This window comes from Bombus affinis, chromosome 14 (assembly GCF_024516045.1).
Source record: "Bombus affinis isolate iyBomAffi1 chromosome 14, iyBomAffi1.2, whole genome shotgun sequence".
Lineage (NCBI taxonomy): Eukaryota > Metazoa > Arthropoda > Insecta > Hymenoptera > Apidae > Bombus > Bombus affinis.
The window spans coordinates 4,192,330-4,214,525 of record NC_066357.1 but is presented as its reverse complement, the minus strand read 5'-3'; the positions used below and the strand labels follow the sequence as shown (position 1 = coordinate 4,214,525).

The 22,196-nt window shown below is 37.7% G+C and overlaps 1 protein-coding gene and 1 long non-coding RNA gene across 10 annotated transcripts in view; one reads left to right on the top strand and one right to left on the bottom strand.

Annotated features, from left to right (window-relative positions):
- LOC126924445 (PH and SEC7 domain-containing protein) overlaps window positions 1-21,816 on the bottom strand; it is an 82,848-nt gene extending 61,032 nt beyond the window's left edge. For 8 of the 9 annotated variants that reach the window (XM_050738920.1, XM_050738916.1, XM_050738921.1 and 5 more), the window contains exon 1: window positions 21,152-21,816. In XM_050738920.1, the coding sequence (XP_050594877.1) occupies window positions 21,152-21,286 (135 nt within the window). In that variant the 5' untranslated portion in view covers window positions 21,287-21,816. The remainder of the gene's footprint in view (window positions 1-21,151) is intronic. The other variant, XM_050738927.1, reaches the window with a different exon arrangement.
- Window positions 18,684-19,779, top strand: LOC126924460 (uncharacterized). The gene is made up of 2 exons (XR_007713532.1): window positions 18,684-18,949; window positions 19,437-19,779. It is a non-coding gene; the product is annotated as an uncharacterized LOC126924460 (long non-coding RNA).
- Window positions 21,817-22,196: the final 380 nt, after the last annotated feature.

Here is a 22,196-nt window from a genome sequence, read left to right as displayed (position 1 = left end):
ACAGTCGCGAGCACTGTTTACCATTGAATTTTCCATTCTGATGGTATCGGTCATTAAACATTTATTTAATTGCCTTTCTCTATATAAGCAAGGAAAAAAGATAAATAAAGATTTGTTTGATATTTAAATCGTATCAACTGCTTGGTTATTAGACCACACTATTTTACTAATTCATATTATTCTTTTATTATATTATTCAGATTATAGTTACATTATACTACTATTATACGACGAAATTTTGGAACATTATAAGCAAAGTGTACGAATGAACATCAGTAGGATGAAAGCACGGATGAATGAGGTCATCCGATGCAACATTTTGCTCGCTTGTACAATTCTGTTATTTTATCCGCACTACTTTATTGATTTAAAACTTGGCCGACGTAATATTTTCGGAGCAGAGCGCCAGAGTAAATGAACCCCGGCTACGTCGCGACAAATTGACGCACCTCGTAAAATGTGTTTGTTTTAACCGTGTATTTTCCAGTTGTATATAAATTGCAGACAATTAGAATATTCCATTCGTTTGCAATGAAAGTATTACGACGTGAAAAAATTGATTACTCAATTAGTAAATAGAAGAAATATGCATTTTAATCAGCAAATACAAATATCGATATTAATTAAAGTATTATTACTGTTATTTTACATATTAATCCGTGAACTTTTCAACCATAGAAATTACTTCCAGTGAATGAATAAAAACCCACGATTTCCTTATCTCTTAAAACAATTCTACGCAAGAGACTAACAGCGTATGAAAATTCATATTGCAAGAAAAAGTATCGAAATGCTATCTTTGTCTGCAAATCTTTAGGAGAATCGTAATTAGTAAGATTTAAGGGTTTTCGGCGAAATTCCTCGATAGATTTCAATGGGTTGACGTTTGCAAGATTCGGCGAAATTCACATTGAAAGAGGCGAGCGAAAGAATGCCGAAAGAGGTGGCGGCGTGCTCCGGCTTTTACGCGACAGACCTTTTCCCATCGTCGTTTTCTCCTCTCTTTCAGCCACGGACTAAATTTAGCGAAAGAGTCGTGTAACCTCGCGAGTGCACTCGTATTATCCTGATTCTCTCTCAAGTAAGAGCGAGTAAACTCGTTAAAATGTTACTTCGCGATTGTCGTTTCCTCTCCGACTCCAAATTTACCCCGTGTTTTTCCTACGTCCCTTCCACTTCATTTTCGCCTGCATTTTGTGCCGACATTCGTTCCCAAGCCATTGGGCTAAGTTTGCTTTCATTGACGAAAATATTTTCACGAACATTCACTCTGTTTGGAATTTTAGTCGTTTCTGATTTAGAAATGATAAAAGATCTTGTAAATGGGCAATGAATTATCGATATAAATGCGACGAAGAAGATGCCACGATTTAAGATATATGGAAAATATATTTCTAAAAAAAGAATCTATAAGTTTATGGCAAAGATATAGATTCATTTTCTGGTACAGTTACAGGGTATATTTCCTGGCTAAATAGTCGAATTATTGCGAAATTTCTATTTGTTTCATAAATATAAGAGGAACAAATTCCTGTAAGTTTAACTACAACTATCGTTTTGCACGCATTAAACGTAACTTATATTTGAAAAAAAAAACTAGAATGAAAGCTTCCAACGCGATTTATTAAATTTACCATTTTGTTCTATGAACTCTTTTCCCACGAGTTCCTCGATTCCGTTTGTAAAAAGGTGTAGTCGAAATAAATAAAAAATATACCTATTCAAAAACAGAGATAACAATGCGTGAGAAAATCAAGACAAAAATGCACGAACGTCGTAAACATCCGGTAGCAAAAAAAAGAAGCACGTAAAACGGAGCGATATCTCCTATAGCGAATCCAATTTCTCCTCTGCACTTGAACCACGCGTTTTGTCGAATCCTTCGAACAGGAAATCCTCGTCCGATATACATCGATAACAAGATCAGGGGGGATCGAAGTATCGGAAATTCTTAGAGTCGCCGCGACGTCAGCTCTACGTTATTGGAAACGCGGATGAACGCGTTCGATCCATCCATCCGCGAGGATTCATTTTCACACGCTACCGAGGACAACGAGTGACGTTATTTTTAAAGGAAGCCATTTTTCGACACGAGAATTAAACGTTCTCCCATTGATTTGTCGGACGTCGCGGATTCCATTCGTTCGAAACTTTGACGTTGGAAAATGTTCGGTTCAGATCGACGAAGACATCCGAAAGTATAAAAAGTTTATTGCTACGAGTATCAGTTGACGATAACTTTATATCACTTTTCGAAGAAGTATTTATCTTTTGCTTTTTATTTCTTTCGCTTAAATCACTGAAGTGTGGCGTTGTCTCCTTATCGCAGAAATCCTCTCAAAGATAAAGTTGAATTTAAGCTTGGTCACGAATGTAATTCCTCAAATATGAATTGTCCGATCTGTGAATTGAGATCTTTTGAAATTCGTCTTTTTATTTGTACATGAATCGACAAACTCTGTCGCGAATATGACTTAATATTACAAAGCAAGGACAAGCCCCCGTTACTTTTTCGACACTCTGTATACATATCCCAGTATAGCTACGTGTCCTTGCATACCCCTAACAAGCTGACTTTTACGCGAGATCGACATGGTCATTTCGCGCCGATTCTGTGTTTACCCAGAGCGATAAATAATCTACATTACAGCCGTCGCGTTGATTTCCACCTAACTATAATTTACCGAGACAAGTGCGGCTATGTTTGCGTTGAAAATGCGAACCAGATACAGCTAATTTTATATTTAACCTTCGTGCTGCCAGGTGTCCGATCAGCCAGCCATTTGTGTATCAGCAGTTTTATGTAATGCGACCATTTACTACCACCTTTAACCATTTCTTCTTATCTCTTTTCTAAATTCAGTAATGCGCGCGTATTGCACTTCTGCGGTAATTTCACAGCCACTTAAACGATCCACCGTTAAATGGATTCGCTTATCTAATTGCATAACTGTAAAAGTTTTATCAAAAGATGCAGAAAAAAGATTAGATCAGCCAAGTTACAGTTAGAATTGAACCGGCGAAAAGTGAAACGCGCTCTTTCTGGGAATACAGTTTATAGACGGTACTCGAGCAATTTCCAATATCTCTTTCAAGCTGTTTAACAAAATTTGGTACACAGCCGTGAGAATTATTTTCGATCTGTCGAATGTTCGTTGCTTTTCTACTTTTTCCACTTTAACGTTCTGAATTCTAATTAAAGAAGGGGGAATTTTGCCGTGCGATCTTAGTTCTCCGTTTAAGCTGATTTCGAAGTCGACTTTACAGAATTTAACAATCTGTCGCTGCAAGATTACACCCGATACGATAAAATTTAATAAAATCCATTTGAAAATTGTACAATTGCGGAAACTTTTATAGTGCAAGCAGCGAAGCTGAATTAATTAAATTAACTACGTTTCGCTACGCAACTACGGCAGTTTTGTTCGCTAATATTCTAAAATGTATCTCATTTTTAATTAAAAAGAGAGAAGTCGATCAGGTAATTTTCCTCGTACAATGTTTCACGATAAGAAAGATACGTGCTCCTGAAATGAAACTGCAGCTACGCTAAAGCGATTGACGTAATTGATACCGAGGCAATTGGTACAAGTACTTTCACTCGGGATCGGTATAACAGGTAGGTCACTTGGCATTTTTTAATGAGGTTGTTAACTCGACGTGTTCATACGTAACCAGTGGCCATTCTTATGTATGTATATGAATTTACTATAATAATTTCTTGTATAAAACGTTCGAATTCGATCGAAGAAAGATATTTCTGCAACAGATCGTTGAAGTGAAATTTTCGTTTGGCACGTTTGTTAAGCAATCCTGCATCAAGAGACACAGGTGTTCTTGGTAATATGAATTCATGTATCATTCATGTTCAACTGTTCGAAATAATTGAGCAACTGCATACGCGATTAAGTTTCCATGTTCCGTATTCCGCAAGCATTTAGCGAAACTGTCATTCGTTTCGCAGATGTGAGATTCTACAGTATCGTGCAATATTCAATTATTGTGTTATTCGGCGCCGTGCTTAAAATTTCACGAAAAGAATTATATTAGAAGCTCCGCGGCTTTCAAGAATAGCATCTTTCGCTTGAGAAGGCGAAAGAGCTTTTGCAATAGTTGTCGATATTCTCTAGAATTTGTTAAAAATTATCTAAAATAAACAACTACCCTCCTTTAGCAGTTGCGTTTCTTTTCTGCGAGAATTACCTTGAATAACACGCATTGATCTAATTGATCATAACACGTGTATTTTGCTCGTTTTTCTAAACTCTTACGTCGCAAAAACGTGCCAGCTGCGTCACTGGCAATAGTCGGATAATTAAACGTATAAGGTAAAGTATGCAAATCTATCTAAGCATTAAGCAAGTAAATCCGACGCAAGAAGTGTCCAACGTCCGCATCTGGTAAGCTTTCTTTCGAACACCTTCATCCTCCGCACGCATAAATTACCAAAAGAGAGATAAAAGATAAGATTTCGTTCTTCGTTTCACCATTTCGTCCCTCTCCGCACTCTCCAACATTTCGTTCCAATCAGCGACCACCAAATCGAACGTTATTTGAGCAAGTGCAGCCACGATCCTCTCGATACCAGGAACGTGAGCCGATTGCGAATTTTCGGTTCGTAAAAACAGCCTAACCACGGATAAATTGGAGAGTAAAGCTCGGTCCGCCGAGTCCTCTTTGCTAGAGCATCGCCACAGGGTATACCCTCTTCCATCTGCTCCCACTCTTTGCACCGGTTGGCGACGAGGGTTGGCCTTAACGTCCTTAACCCATTTCCCGACAGCGTTACGTTAACGCAACATAACGCTTCAGCTTCTTCTCTTACTCCTCTCTTTTTTTTTTATCTCTCTATCCGAGCTCGTCTGCTCCAGTCAGCCGGCTCTTCAACGTCGTTCGTTAAACCGCAGCGGAACGTTAACGATGCCCCCTTGCTTCGATAAAGAGCAGCACGCCAACCGGCGATCCTTAATTAATACCTTTTCTCATTATCACGTTCGACCGACCGAGCTGCAAATCGAGCGGACCATTCGTCATCGGCAGAGTTAACGCGTTTCGTCGAGTGTTTGCCAACGGATCAGAGAAGTTAGGTTTTGTCGGAGTGATGGGTATCTCGCATTGTTCGCAGGTGATCGGATGTGATTGGTAGAGTTGACGATAGTGGAGTGTTAGAGATGGTACAGATCGTGCCGTTGACAAATTTTGGCTGAACATGTCGGTAGTTTCATAATCGAGAGAAATGATTGAAGCGTTGAGGTTTCACTGGAGCGTAATTGGATCACGTTGACAGTTTCGGTCGGGTCGTATTTGGCACAGTTTGAATTATATATAAGCCACTTGATTGTATTCCATATTTTATACTCTATAAGAGAAGGATGATCTACGAAGAATGATTCACGAGTAATTTCCGCACGTGAATTTCAATCAACTGATACTCTCTAAATAATTCCTATAGTTATTTTCAACGGTATGAAAACCGACGTTTTTCATATTTTCATTGGATCAAATTTCCATCCAAGCAATCGTTCACCGTGATCCAAATTTAATATCCTTCCTTCATAGCTTCTCTCTCTATAAGATTCTTAGGCTTCGTAAAAATCCAATTGCAGCGGCAAAGAGACAAAGAAGAGTTCTCCAATTCGAGGAAACCACGAGCAAAGCATCAGACAGAGGGAACCAAAGGGAATTAGGAATTAGGTACGCTCTGCGGAACAGTCGATTCTACCAGATAAGTATCGAGAAGGCTCGAGGTTTTTAAGACGTTAGACGACGCCAAGGAGACGTTTATCGTCGTATGTCCCTCAGCACCAGGTGACAAAGCACCCTTCATCTTGCCAGCCCTTCTGTGGATATAAGTATAAATCGGCTTCGATGGCCGGAATCGATGCTCTACTTTGGATAAGAAAATAAAGCGACAGCCCCGTTGCATCAAAGTGCAAGCGTGAAGAGCTTGCAACCGCGGGACTTTTCTAAAATCCTTTTACGGCTTGTCTCGAAGTGCATGGAATAATTCAACGGTGGCTCTGAATTCTTCTCGAAAAGCAGATAAATCAACAACTTTCCCATTTCTCGCAACTTTTCAAACGGATGATAGATTTGAAAAATATTTCGGACGCGTATGTGACTTGCCTGGAATTTTCGTAGAGAGATTCGAAGAGCAGGTAAAATGAAGTAACAAGAGGACATTTTTCGAGACGGGTAAGTTGCTACCTAAAAGCGAGATTATTCTGTGAACGCTTTGGTTGGGAGAAAGTAGGTCTGAAAAACGCTTGGGACACGTTCTGTCTAAATCCAAATGTCTATTTCGGTATTACGGTTTTAAAGCCGACGAAATAGGGATGCTTTGGAACTGGAAAATCCTGCTTTTTTAATCGGCGAACGTTAAACAGGTGAAATTTCCGTTTCGAGTAACATTTAGTTAATTAAAAAAACACACGTGTAATATTAAATGAATGTACAAAGAAAACAGATTTATGCATAAAATGAATTTTTAATCGTTCGACCAACCTCCAACCTCTAACCTTTCCTAATTAAAAATTGATTCCGATCAACAGCTTTAATTGCAATATCCATAAACTCGTGTTATTTATTATATTCCGCAAAACAATCTGCAGAACGAAACATGCATCGAAACGAACACGGATCTCGGACAGAATAATACTCGGCCAACAATTCCACCACTACTTTAACAATATTCACGCTGCAGGCGACACACCGGCGTATAAACAGAAATATTCTTCCTTTCTCCGTGTGTCTCTCCGCGAAATGATTTTTCCGGAGCAAACGAGCTTGTCGCGAAGTAGGCAAACGGCGTTATATCCCGACCCAAATTGGAATCGATTCAACCTCGTAGAGCAGTCATCGAGATAACGCGAAAAGAAGGTTTGGAGATTCGAATTTATGTGCATGCCAGGTCAATCGTTTTTCCTCTATTGCCATACGAGCGAAAGCCTCTTCTTTCGTTTCGAAACCGAGTTCGAGGAGTATCCGAGCGTGAGCGTAGACCAGAACGATTTTTCAGAATCAGTTGGCGCCGCCCGGAAAACGATCGGCTTATCGTCCTTTTTCCTACCTGTTATGTTCTCTCTATGTGTTCGAGACTCCGTCACTTTTTCCCTATTTCTTCTGAAATACACGCCTTTGTCACTGTATTCGTGAATTCTCTATCCGGTTGCCAGAGAATCATCTTCGTGAAGATATTTTTAGAATAGAGTTGGTAAGAAATTTTCCAACAAACAAGTAATGATGAATTTGACTTGGCAATCGATAGGAGGAACTTGTGTGTGTAATAAAAATGATCATTGGCTTTAGTATCTCTCAGTAAATATTAAAGAAACGGGACATTTTCTGTTTACATCACTCGTTAATTAGCTAAAGTTAAGCTATCTTCTAATTCTAAATCTAATTTCGTTGCTAAATTCGTTATTGTCGATGTCTTATTATCGCACGACGAGAATATATCCCGCTATAATTGTATTTATATCAAACAATTCGTATGATATTTATCGTTATTCCACCTTAGTTACGTCCAAGGATTTGCCCAATTTACTATGAATAAATAAATGAACATAATATGTTCAAATTGACCGACATAAATTCTGATATCTGAAATTCCCGTATTTCGCGTGTGAGTTATTTTCAGTTAAATTTCATATGAAATGATAAACGTTCATTTCTGTCATACAAATCTATTATTCGTCGTCGCACATTCTAAATAGCACTATAGGTATTCATTTAATATCAAATTCTATCGTTCTCGTTATGATTTAAATCCCTCTTATATCGTAAATTATAATGTATGATTATTAAATATTCGTCGTTTAATTGTGATTGTTAGAATCAAAAGTCAATCCGTCACGTTTTCTTAACGTCTATTCGAGAAGAACAAGATCCTCTTAAGACAAAGCTATCATCCTCGAAGCAATATTCTCCATCATTGCATACTATACACATACCATGAAACATTGCAAACATACTTATTAGATATATCGTTTACCTATACGTTTGTGTAATACGTATTTGTTCATTCGTGTCAGCAAACACACGATCATTCAAATGATATCAGTGGCGTATCTCAATCTTCCTAGACATGTCATCATTTCTAAATTTATTATATCATTCCCTTTACTACGTAATTGTTATCATTCAATATCTTATTTATATTTTCCTTTATGGATAAAATAAGTGCGATCAAGACGCTGAAATATATGTTTGAAACGATAAACTTGAGAATTTCATGAACGAAATCTATATTATATCGAAATTTTGATGCTCTTGTTCTACGTATAGTAGTCTCGTAAATAGCATAATTATTTCAACGATTTGCGTTAAAGATTATACGATTCTATTTTTAAAAAAAGCAACGTCATCTTTCGTATATAACGATATTTAAGAAAATTTATTTGGTGGAAAGTACATTTACCGTACATTAGGGACCGTTTAATATGAAACTGCACTTTGCTATCCAACTTTTCTATCTTCTCGCCTAAAAAACCTAACTACAGCGCCCTAAATGCTTAGCGAAAAATACGGCCCTGAACTTGTATAATTTATGTAGATACCTGTAGGATCGCCGCGCCCATTTCCGCGACGAGCTCGTTCATGGTGTTGTCCCAAGAAAATATAAGCCCTCGACAAAATTAACACTTACAGCTAGCCGGATAAATAATGTATGTATTCTCTCACATGTTCTCAAGACCATGTGATCTACAATTTAATATATAACATAACGTACTATGCTACACGTTTATAATTTTTAACGTGTTCAATAAATTACTAATTAATCCACTTAACTACATTTAACATATTCAAAATTTTATCCACAATAATTGAAAAATAAAAGTAATTTTTATTCCAGCGTTAAATACGTATTATGAAATGCAAATTGCCTTTATTTCAGTCCATGGAGAGTTTCTGACTTAATTACGAATTTAAATGAGCATAAATAACGTGAGAGATGATGCTAGGGGAGCAAAAAGTGTATCGAGGCCCTATTTCAGCAGTTAAGGCTTAATAAGGAAGAGGCGGCATACTTTATCCTCATCCATGTGCATAAAAGTGGATAACATCGTTCGAAAATGTTTTTCCGATAATTACGATAATTGCGAAACGGAGGTTATTTGCTCGTAAATCTGGATCCACTTCCCGCGCCAGACAGCGATCCATTTGACCTATCGAAATCCTACATTTGCATTAAAGTCGGTAATCTTTATGCAATTTTATGAACATGATAATAAAATTTATTATCCTTCGATAAAACATATGGTAACATTCCATGAATGCCATTAATAATAATAATAATAGAACGAAATAAGTAACTCTTTATAGATATTATTTTAATTCCTTGTCAAGTTGAATATTGTACAATACTGGAATAAAACAGGAAATGTTCATTTCTATTATTATCAAAACAAAGAATATCCAATCAGTTTATTAACATTCAGACGCTTTACTCTTGACTCATTTACTATGCATGAAGCTTTATTATTACCGCTGAACCGTAATGCAAACATATACTGATCAGACATAGTAATACAATAGGAAGAATAGGCATGTATCTTATATTATTCCAGTAGAGAATAAAAATCACTATTTTTAACAAGAACACATCATTAACGGTATCTTTCTTACATATCTACATATTTTCACTTTGTAACCCTCCTTTTATGGTTCGACAATTTCCTAGTTTCCATCCTTACCAACGAAATACATTATATAATATATATTATATATTATATAATAATATGATAAAAATAGACATTTCCGGCTTTTCCCTCATCCTTCGTTCGTACTCCAAATAGCAGAAGATAACAAACAAGTTACAAATACTGCTCAAATCTTTGCTCGAACGCGGAAGTCACAAATCCACGTTCCAATTTCCTCGCCTCGATTCAACTGCACATACATATCAAGAAACCCCTTCACGATCCTTAATCTCGGGGCCATAAATTTTTCGGCAACCCGCGAAACACTAATCTCGGGAGGAAGAATAGTCCCGTCGAACCGCATTCGGCGCACAATTAACTCTCGCTGCGATATATTTCCCTAGATTACAAACGTTTCCCCTAAAAAGAGCAGTTTCTAGAGAACAGGTTAAGGACCTCGGGATTAACGGTTTTCGCGGCGAAAAGGGAGATCATGGTGGCGCTAGTATCGTTGAAAAGCGCCGCGGCGATAATTCCGTGTACGGTGGCGCGCTATCGAATCTCGTTCGCGATATCTCGAATGGCTTTTGTTTTGCCGCCGGCGTGCGGCCCAGATAAGACGATATTTACGCCAGTGATACTTCACCTCGAGAGAGAAAAAAGTAGAAAAAAGAAGTGTATATCGACTCCTTGTGCAGTTCGCCACATCTCACAAATACTCACAATGCATAGCGTTGCATCCTGTTGCGTTTTTCAGATGTCGTGTGCTCGCTATTCACTTCGGTCTCGTGCCAAGCGGGCCACGATGGAATGGAAAGACGGCCGTAAGAAACAGAACGTTCTATGTTTTGTTTCCTCTCTGTCTGCCGCATAAATTCCTATTTCCCCTTTCTCCCGCTCTCGCCGAGCCGCTTCTCGAGATTCGTGCCGTGCCTCCGGGGCAAAAAAACCGTTTAGAGACAGTGCAAGCGCAGGTTGAAGGCAACGCAACGTGCATCGAGACCGTACAATCCGCGACGATAGCTTTCGACAGTTCCCTTTACTGTTTCCTACGAGGCGTTCCTTTCCAAAGATAATTTATTGAAATGGCTGAAACACTACTTCGAATTTATCTATTTTTCAAACGAAACGTAGACAGAATTAGAGTATAGAGGAGAAGTTTTACTATATAGAACGGAAGCAGGTGTTAGAGACATTTCGAATTTCGAGATACGAGCTTCTTCCTTATCGTATAGGTTAGAAACTTGACTCAAGTGGTAATGCTATTATGAAATTGTTTAAATCGTGTTATTATATAAAATAATATAATGACAGTTGTTACATTACTATCTACTTAATGACGATATTGAATAATGTTATCTCAGAAATATAATTTAAAGTCATCATTAAATACACGTTCCAAACAATTGATCTAGCAAATTTCTGCGATTAATTAATTTTATCACTACCGTACGAGATAGTGATTGATTGCTCATTGCTTATAAACACGCCATTACTTTCTGACGTCTTGACTTTAAAATACTATGTGAACTGGTTTGAACTCACCCCTAGATCGTTAAGCAAGTAACTGCACGCAAAATGGGCCATAATACTTTGCTGTCTCTCGCTTCACCGTTAAGCCTGTTATTCTTACTACATAAAGAGTTGGGCTTTCCAGTAAATCATACAACAATATAAGTTCAATAATAGTACTATTTATATTCCATTTGTGCTATCTTCTTATACAAACGAACTGATAGAAATACCTATATATCTAACATATAATCTATTTGTTTCTTGACAATTGGTTATCAATCACGCATATAGATAACGCAATTAAGATACTTGTAAGAAGTAAAGTTAATCAGTTTAGCTTCTAGGACGCTCACATTCCACTGCAAGCATCTTTCAGTTCTATCTAAATGAAAATATTAGCAACTCTGAAACGTAGACTGTATATATATTACAGTTTCTAACCCGTATCTTCCGAAATCATCCCTTAAAATCATCGTACGATTATCGTCGCAGCAGCAACGATTTCGAAATCGTTCTTGTTGGCGGTCCGTTTCGCGGCGTCGCGAGGCAACAATACTCATGCGGCGTCGGGTCGTTGACCTGTTTTTTTTCGTAAAGCGGACACACGAGAGAGGAAGCACGGAATCGGGAAACGGTGGCGGTGGAGAGAACTTGGTCACGAAGAGGGAAAAGCTAACGAGACGGGGAGGAGAAAAGAAGAAACGAGCGCGTGGCACGTCGACTATCCGTGCCAGTGAAACGCAACTTACGAGAACCAATTAAAACGCACCGGGCGAATCCTAGCATTCTCGCGCGTGCATGCACGCGCGATCGAGAGCGAGCGCGCGAGAAACGCCCTTGGAAACGCTCGCTGGAATCGCATTTTTTCCTAACACAGGAAACAATCCAGAATCCATTTCTCTCGTGAAAGTGTGTTTCTGGGTTCCTGCGAATATTGCCATGCGTATATGAAATATGAAGTTATTCTTTGGAATTTCAATTATTCGGATAGTAAAAGCTGGCCGATTCTTTTCTCTTCCCGTTCCTCGCTTTTTCTCTTTTGTTTGTTTTTGGCTGCGGATGGATACTATACGAATGCTTTTTTCAATATTGCTTATGAATAAGTGGAAAATGGATGTTGCGATGTGAAAAGAGTTCTCGTATAGTTTCACTGTGATCCTGATTATTTTGACACACAGAAATCAAGTTCCTCTATATGTCAACTTTGAAAATTGAAATCTTGAAAATTGCTTGTGCGAAAGATATACCTGCTGTGTTTTGATCTGGCTAGAGTTTTCCAAGGTAATTGCAACATCAAACGAATACCGCTATAATCTGTGTTTTTTGATCAAGTTCTACGACTTCACTCCTATATTCCGATATACTTTCAGAGTAATATAATTATTGTTAATTACTGATTCTTAAGTAATGATTCACGAGTTAATCTATGCTAAAGCTGAAGGTGCAGAGGGTTAACATACGTTGTTAACCAAAGTGAACTATTCCACTACTCTGATTGCTCTGATTATCGTTACTGACGACTGTTAGATAAGACTCTGTTTTAACAAATCAATCTCAACTAGCAACGAGAACAATTAGTCCTACTAAAAATATGTCTGATATACTGTATATCCACCAATGAGATTATATAAACAAGCGTAAAGACGACGAAGGAAAATGTAATATAAAATTATACAACTTTAAAAAATATTATCAAATTGTTTAAAAAAGATAATCCTATCGAACTCTTGATTCCTTTACCTCTCACTGAAATCTCGAGAAACGAGTCAACATGAGAATATACAAATTCTTCCAATAAACGACTTTTATAAAAGACAATAGAAGAAACGTTTTACCAAGTCAAGTAGCTTTCGTCGATTTCGAATGGCAGATTTATCGAATAAAACACCAGTTCTTCTAGCATCGGAAATTCCTAGCTTCGTCTTTATCGACTCGATAGAACACGAGCTCGATGTATATTTTGAAATGACGTGAAACCAAACGTTATACGCACTATATTCACCTGTACAATAACAAGCCACGTGGAAGATCGTAATGCGCCACAATAATCACAATTCGTAAGTAAGAAGCTAGTACTCTATTCTCGGTTCAAAATATTCTATTCTTAAATATTCTTTTCTTAATTTAGCGAACAAGTATTTCTATCTTTCGAGAAGGTTAAAATAATCGTTCAAAATTAGCAGAATATTTCAGGATCAATAGTGAACAAATTTTCATTGCAAATCAATTCCCTTGAAAACAAAATTTTGGTCAGTATCTGAAAAATTGTCCAACTACGTCTAGCATCGAAAAGCATTAACATTTCAATACCACGATACTTTCCACCTATAAACAGAAATTTCCTATATAGCATGAGTTTCTATAATTTCCCTATAAAAGAGTATCATTCATATACCGTAATTTTATAATACGTATAACATATATAACATAAATACAGTATCACTCATAGTATCCATAAATCGTACTATCAATGAAGTGTGAAACTCCATTTGTTAATTAACAGTTTTCACCCAAAGGAAATACCACTTTTCCCATTCGAGTCGCGTCTCCCAACGGCGCTCGCATACTAATGAAATCCATGATTTCTTAATTCCGCGATAACGGGGCTCCTCGTTAAGTTTCATAATTAATCGCACAGTGTACGATTACACGCTGGTATCTCGTTTGGAGTAAATGGATTTAGAGCAATGACGATGACACTGGCGCAGCAGAGGATCGATGTATTCAAATGTCAAGGATGAAGAATCGTACTGGAACGGATAACATGGAAAATCGATCGATGTCCATTAACATGATACGAATTAATCGAGGAATAATCAATTCATCACCGAAACATATTAAACGTGGAACGAATTATCGTGACTGTACGTATTGCTATCGGTTTAAAGCTTTTCGATCGTCCAGGATGCTTCGATATCTCGTTATGATGGACTTGATTTCAGTTCAACGTTATACGATAATGATATCGAATCTCATACACGACATTTTATAATTTTCTCGATTAATTAATTCATAAAAACGAGTGCTTTATGTACTTCCATAAGAATTTAATGATTCCTCAAGAAATGATTTAATAGTTCCTCAAGAAGAAAAAAGAACCGTAAGAATTAAATTTGTAAAAAATATATCAATATTAAATATTCAATTTAATTGTCCTAAAATATCTAAATCCACAGATATTCCCCATTTTATTTGTATTTTTCTACTTACAAAATTGAGCAGCGTGGCTCCTGAACGACTCACGTATACAACATTGTATAAATATTTAATTCAAATATAATATATAATAATATTATTGTATAGAATAATAATAATAATAATAATAATAATATAATAATAAATATCGTACATCGTTGACTGGAGTTTCTATTTTTCGACTCTTGAATACGGATCACTTATCTCCGAAAGGAATGTGAATTTCTATTTCACTACTACAATTACGTAATCATGTAACCTGACTATATCTCTTCCACGAAATATAGTGTTTTGATTAGTGACGAATTTTTATGACCTGGCTGTATCGTGGTTTGTATCGTAATCGTAGCACCGTAAAGGTAGCACCTTGACACGAGTAGGTGCACGCAACGTTCCACTTTCGATCGTGATCGATTTAGATCGAATTACCAGGTGGAAATTTTGCGGAAATTAATACGTCAGATAGGTGCGCGCTATGAGATAGTATCGATCGTAACGTCGATCCGATATTGCAGAAGCTGCGGATAAATAGCGCGCCGTCTCAGATTCGATTTTGCCGGTTGTCTGGCGCAACATCTGTATCTAATAGAAAGGGTTTGAAATCGACCCATGACCCGGCATATTCCTTCCCATAAATCAACGTATTACTGGATCATGCAATAATACCAATAATATTATTGGCGATAATGTTATTGCTACAAGACGGTACGAAGAGACAAGAAAGATTTTATAACAAGCGATTTTAGATGTATTTTTGATCGAAGAATGTCGGAGCTTTTGAGATTCCAATATTTTTAAGGTAATTAAAAATAGCTTAGAATGCTCTAACATCTAGAAAGATCTTGTTGTTTTGAATCGTGCATCGAATATTTGCAGATTTCAATATTTCGAGACAATTGAATTTTCAATATTTAAAAACTTCTATGTTCCCAAGACAGTCGATGAGATTTATGCATATAGATATCGAACTGAATTGATTTGCAAATATTTCAAGATTTAAGTAACTTTAGTCGTCACCTGTTTCGCTCTAAACGAACTTCGTTTCGTCGAGTTAAGGTAGAAAATACTTAGGTGGTAAACTTCGAAATATTTCGCAGCTGCGAATTAATAGTTAGGCGAAATTTATACCAAGCACAATCTCATCTCCCATTTAACCGCTAAGAATTGAACGTGGTCCGCACATTACCACATACACACGCTACAATATGTATTCAAAACTTGCCTGGCCGAACACCGATCGTTATTCCGATCTACAAGATTACAGAGGCATCGTATCAGTCTCAAGAGCAGTAATTACGGAAAGCGAGAGAGGATCATTCGTCTTGCAGCTATCAAGGCGATCGATCGATAAATTCGAGAAATTCGACGACGTGTACGCGCGTCGGGCTAATTGTTGAGCTCGCGTGCGCCTCCGTCAAGAAACTTCAACTTCTTCTGTCGTGTCATCACGCAACGCCGTTGCATAATGTTCGGACAGCAAATTATACGTATCAACCTTTCCGACTGCACGAAAGACCCATGTAGGTGTAAAGCGAACCTTCGTTTATCTGAATTTCACGGAAGGTAAACAGTTGATATAATGTTTGTATGGATTCACTCCGTTAATTGTAGTTTTTCATTCACGTGAGAGGAATTCATGTTCGGATAAGTTCATTCAGTCGGTTGGAGTTCGTCTAATCTGAAATTAATTAAAATTTCTATCCAATAAATGGAGTTCGAATAAAAATGTATAAATAATCGATGTCTTGCATCCAAACGGCCACTATCAGTGACGGAAATTTTGTTATTTGTACAAATACCAGTGGTCCATACGCGAAACGAATCAAAGTTAACGTCCAAGTTCTTGTTTTCTTTAATCTCTGTCAATCTGCTCGATTAAAAACGCGAAAAATACTTAAAAAATAGAGGGAGTATATCCAGATTAATATCGAGTTTAATCCTTTCGAAATTCGATCGTCCTTTAATGAGAGTGGTAAAGATGTATATTTAACGGTAAAACTAAATAAAAACACATTGTGAAATATATCGTCTATGAGAAACAAAAAATATAACTTAACGTGCGTCTCTGGTCCTCATAAAATATTATTCTTTTTATCTCAAAAATGGCCTGCTCCATGAAAAACGGAAAATATGACTTATCGTGTTTCTCTAGTCCTCGTAAAATATTATACCAGCTTTATCGCTGAGATGTATCGTACCGTAGGTATAATGGCTGCACAAGCAACGCCGCCTAAAGGTTTACCTACTAAAAGGGTTAGGTTCGCTAATCAAGAAATTATCGCCACAAAGAGAAAAAGAAACTGTTCCACGAATTAACGAATGAAAGCACGTAATCATGCTCGCTGGTTCGCATCTGTTTCTTTGCAACAATGTTCGAGAATACCATTGCGTGTCTCTTATCTTGTGCACACATTTTTATACACTGTTTAATTACCGAGAACGGATCGGCCGAAATTAATTTCGCAGTCAGAACAGAGGAAAAGGTGATCAGGAGCGAGGATCGAAAACAGTGGGAAGAATTATGCCTGTACAGATACCTGGAAATGGCTTGTGATAACGTGAAGTTTGTTAATGCGTTTCATGAACGAATACATGTGGTTTTTGTACAGGTTGATAAGAGTTGCGAATACTTGAACAATTACGCTGTTGAATGGAATTACTGTGTAGCCCATAGTGCAGCCCATATTCTCGTTTCGTTAAATGGGAGCTTTTAGGAAGGTATTACTGCAATTCGTGCTTCACATATCCTTCGTACCTTACTACAATACGATATTAGTTAACCATTACACAACTACAACTTCGGCAGAATTAATTGATTAAGACGTATTATTGAAACAGGAAATCTTAATAATTATTACATCTTAATACATTTCTCTTCATATCTATACTTACAATTATAAATTATGATTATAATTTCACATCGCGATTATTTCTTTATATTTAGAAGCATTTCCTAAATATTTTTTGTAATATTCAATATTCCAAAATCTTTACTGTATATACATATATATATATAGGTACATAGTTTCTTTATTTTATTACTCACTACGTATTTACTTACTTACTTGATGCTTGATATTTACTCCCTCTATAATCGATACGCAAGGATCTTTAAATATCTGATATTTCAATACCCTTCTAACGTTTAAGATTCCAATATTATTTTACTATTTATATATTTTGTAAATAGCAAATTTAATACAGCTATATGTTCGTCGAGTAATTACGAGTCAAAATAACCGACGCAAAAGGCATTTATTACGCGTGAAATTTCCCAATGACTCGTTAAACGGCAGCCATTCTACCTTGTTTCGATACCGATTCCAGCACCCTCGTGGTGAAGAAAAAAACAATTTGAAAAATCCGACCACCCAACAATGCAAAATGTATTACGAGCTCTTTGTACCGGTCGAACAATGAATCTAGAGTAGCTACCGATATATAGTGGTCTAACCTGCTTTCGAGGCCCACGGCACTGCCATATTAATTAAAAAGAAATAATCCAGTTCGCCGGGTTTCGTCTTTGCACTCTCGCTAACCTCCATCAACGGAATAAATCCAGTCTCGATAGCGTATCTCGAACGCTTCGCTGTGAAAATGCCAATACGAAGGGGTGTTAAGGGATAATTCTGCAAAACGACGAACATGAATCGAGTTTTTATCTCGCAGTGGTCTTGTATCGATAAATCATATCGAGTAATCCGTACTTTGTGCTGCTAATAGTTTACGTCTATGAAAATGTCTATTCTATGAACAAGTTCTATAGCTGTATAATTTTCTCACTTATTTTAGTTATATCTTCAAAAACATCGCGGAAGAATAAATTTTCGATATTGAAAATAATTTACTATCATTCTAAATACATAAAGATATTATTCCTCTGTAAAGGGCTACGAGCAATAGTATTTGTGGAAACAGTACAATTTTCCAATTTGTTACTAGATCTTGTTACTAGATTTTGGTTTCTTTTAGTATTGAGTCAATTTAAAGAAAACAAGTGGAACCTACCTTCAATTATGCATTAATTTTAAAGCAAACTATCATACTTCAACACCACTAACAAAGATTTCCAATATCAGTGATCATAAAGCACGTAGGTTAGAATAAGATGTTTGGAGATTATGTATCTCCCCACAGAATAAAAGTAATCATACAAGTACGGAAACACGTTAGTATACATTTCCAATTACACCACTCTGTTTAATGGGACCTTAAGAATTCGAAAAACAAAAGTGGAGAAAGAAGGGAAAAAGGGGCAGTGCATACAATGACACATTCCAATCACGCGTAATGACTGGCCGCTCCTTTGTTACACGCATTCTTCTCGCGAATGACAGTTATGCAGAATACAAAAAGTCACGCGCATGCGCATCCCACAGTTTTTTGAGACACTCGCTTTGATTGCTTGGATGTGGCACGTTTCAAACACACGTATATATGTCTATACGAAACTAACCTATAAACATATCTAAGCAAACGACTATTGAACGTACTATTGAATACTTTATACATATTTTACTATGTACTTTATATCTTTACGTACATAACTGAAGAAATGGAATTTAAACAGAAATTTGTTTCATCTACGAGATATTACGGTAAATACTCTGTTTTGGATGTTTTATATATATTTCTACATATCATTATCCATTACATGCATTTTTCCACTTCCAAATTTCTGATAAATCTATAAAAATCAGCCTGCTTATCAGCTTCTTCATGACTCGTGTACCACACATATATGTTATATATCGACTATCTACGTTGTAAAAGATTTGATAAAGGACTATTGTGTACTGCATTCATAGCAATTACGCAAATGCTTATTGAATCATATCTATTATGAATTCCTATTTTTTACGGCTCTCGCAAAACCTTGTTTCCACGATTCAATCGTTAAAAGTGTTTTATATTAATCTATTGGATAATTGAAACAAATGCGCCATAATTAATAACGGTTAGGTTTCCAACAGCTCGTCTGCGCCAGACTCGGATTACGATTTTTACGAACTCGATCTAAACTGGTCTACGTGACGAGGGTTAATCTATTTTGCATCTGCTACTCGAAATTCGTATCTTTCACAGTGGCCAGTATCGCCGATATCGGAAACCAGTTCCGTCAAAGCAATCGATCTATTCTGCGCTAGAACTGGGAAACACCGGGGGAAGTGGAAGTAGAAAAGGAGAAAGAAAGAGCGAGTGAGTTCAATTTGCAAAATTACGAGGTACCATGGAAAAAATTGGCGGTCGCGTAACAACGCGCTTGCGTGAACTATGGAACGGTGACCTATAGTCAATCCATTGCGTACAATCACTTGCTTCGTAAAAATTAATCTAGCATATATTATTTTATTATGCAATTGTACTTGTACTTGTAATTTATAAAAAATAAATACGCTTCTTTCAACTATGAAAGTATGAAAAATTATTGTGGTATGTATTTTAAAATTTATTCAAAGTTTTAAAAAGAAGTTACCTCGAGTCGACATAATCGATAATAAAGCAAAATGCCATAAATTGACCTACTGTTAATATAAAACAAAATAGTTTCTAGCTCCTATATAAACATGGCTGCGTTGAAAACATTTCAACGAGGATACGAGGAATGGAGAAAATGCGACTGGTCTAACGTAAACGTAAGGAACGTTGGGACGCACAAAGGGTCCCCGTCTCTTTTGATTCAAATTTTCCGATCCGTATGATCGTCGGGAAGGGATACGTTCCCCAGGAAACAGGAAAGAGAAAAAGAAAGAGAGAGACAGATATAGAGAGAGGGAAAAAGGAAAGGAGAGAGAGCACACGGACAGAGAGACCGACCGACAGGCTGGAATGTGGCCGTTAAACCGATCCCACCCAGCCAATCAGCATCCCCGTACCGTCGACGTTAAGACGGGTGTACAATATTGCCCTGTTAACTGGTCGGGATTTTGCTTCGATAACTGACAATTGCCATCCCCATACATTTTTTCAACCGTCTTTTGTAATTATTCTAAACACTTCTGGTATTACAGCGGTACCTCATTAACTGACCACAGTTTCCAGTACCTTATTTGGGAAAGTACCTACTCAGAAAAATATATTTCCAGGTAGTTTACAGTGTCTTCGTTTCTTCTGAATACAATCGAGATATGCATATCTGAAACATTTGTTTACTTTAAATTATATATATATATATAATTACACACGTAACGTCAGAAACACTCCATAAAATAAATTCCAAGAAACAGATGAATTAACACGTCACCAGTGTACATATGTAAAATAAACAAATGTGTCAGTCATCCATATCACATTAGTACTTATTGAGAAACACAGATATTTGAAATTTCCTAAGAATATACCTTCCTCGATAGCTGACCGGATGAGCTCCCGGTTCGTGACCAGTTAAAGAAGCACTACTGTATACATACCAGTAGAAGAAGCACTAGGAAGCACGACTCGCAAAAGCGTGAGAATAAAAAATAATCAGAGGTCAAGAAACAGACAGGGCGACAGAGGGTGCTCGCGATAATAACACGGGTCGATATACACCGGGCGTTATTTTGAGGCCCTTCGCGTTCGTAGGATTCTCGGACGAATGCGTAACGTATACACAGCGTTAGATGCATATACACTATACGCGTATAGAAACTGGGGTTGCTCTTTCTCGTAACGTGCACCTTTGACTGCCCTCGAACTTCTCTCTCTCTCCCTCTCTCTCACTCTCTTTGACTATGTGGTACCAAACCAATACAGACAATACCACAGGAATATGTTAGATATATATGAAAATACGATCGAAGCCAGTAAGTAGTACTTACCTTGCCGCTCTTAGCTGCCGGCGAATTCTCAACGATGTCGTAGATGACGTGCGGCAAACCCGCGGTACCGAGGAGCGAGAACCCGAATCCGGACGAGTCGCCGCGGTTCAGGGTGACCACCAGCTCCTCAGCCATGTTTCGAGCACATTGATCACCTCACTGTCATTTGACGCACCTTCACGAAACCCGCACACCGTACACAAGGATTATCCGACGACCCGTGTTTATCTCGTCTTTCTCCTCTCTCCCTTTGTCAACCACCGTGTGTCACTCTACGTTTAACGTTCCTTACGTGCTCTCGCTCTCTTGGCACACGCACGAACACCCACACACGGACCAGGAAGCAAGGGCCCCCTTCGCGAACACTTTTCGCACTGCACCGCGCGATAGAACCGCGCCGCGCTCTCTATCTCTTTCCTTCCCTCTTCCTTCTCCTTGGTTCTTTCCTCTCTTTCCGTCACCGATGACACGAGCCTCCTACTACCCGATATGCACCGTCAACGATGGACCGCAGCCAGCGATATCGGAACGGACACGTAGAAACGCCACTCCTGCGCTTTTCACTGATACCCGCCTCGAAAACGCGCGCACTTCGTACCTGTGCCTGCGCGAACCGCGGCGGCGTCGCGGCAACCGACCACGTATCCTTGCGGACGACGCAGCCACCTCCACCCTGCCCGGCGAACGCCTCGCGACTGGATGGCGCCACCTACAAGGCATCTTACAGACCCCACCGGTCCTTCACCTCTCACACTACGTTAGTAAAAATCTACCGGCAACAATGCGATTGCAAATTACATTACATATGTATATTATATGCAACTTTAAAAATTATATGTAGAAAATATATATATTTGTATATTTTATTGTGGTTTTAATGAATCGTACAATTTTCAGGAGTTTAAAAAATTGCGTATGTTACGATATTGCAATTTGCGATTTCGAGTATTGAGCATTGTGTGCTACATATACATATACATATATGTCGCAATTTAAATGAAGTAGGTGTAGTCATTTTACTAAAAAAATTAATATATTTAAAAAA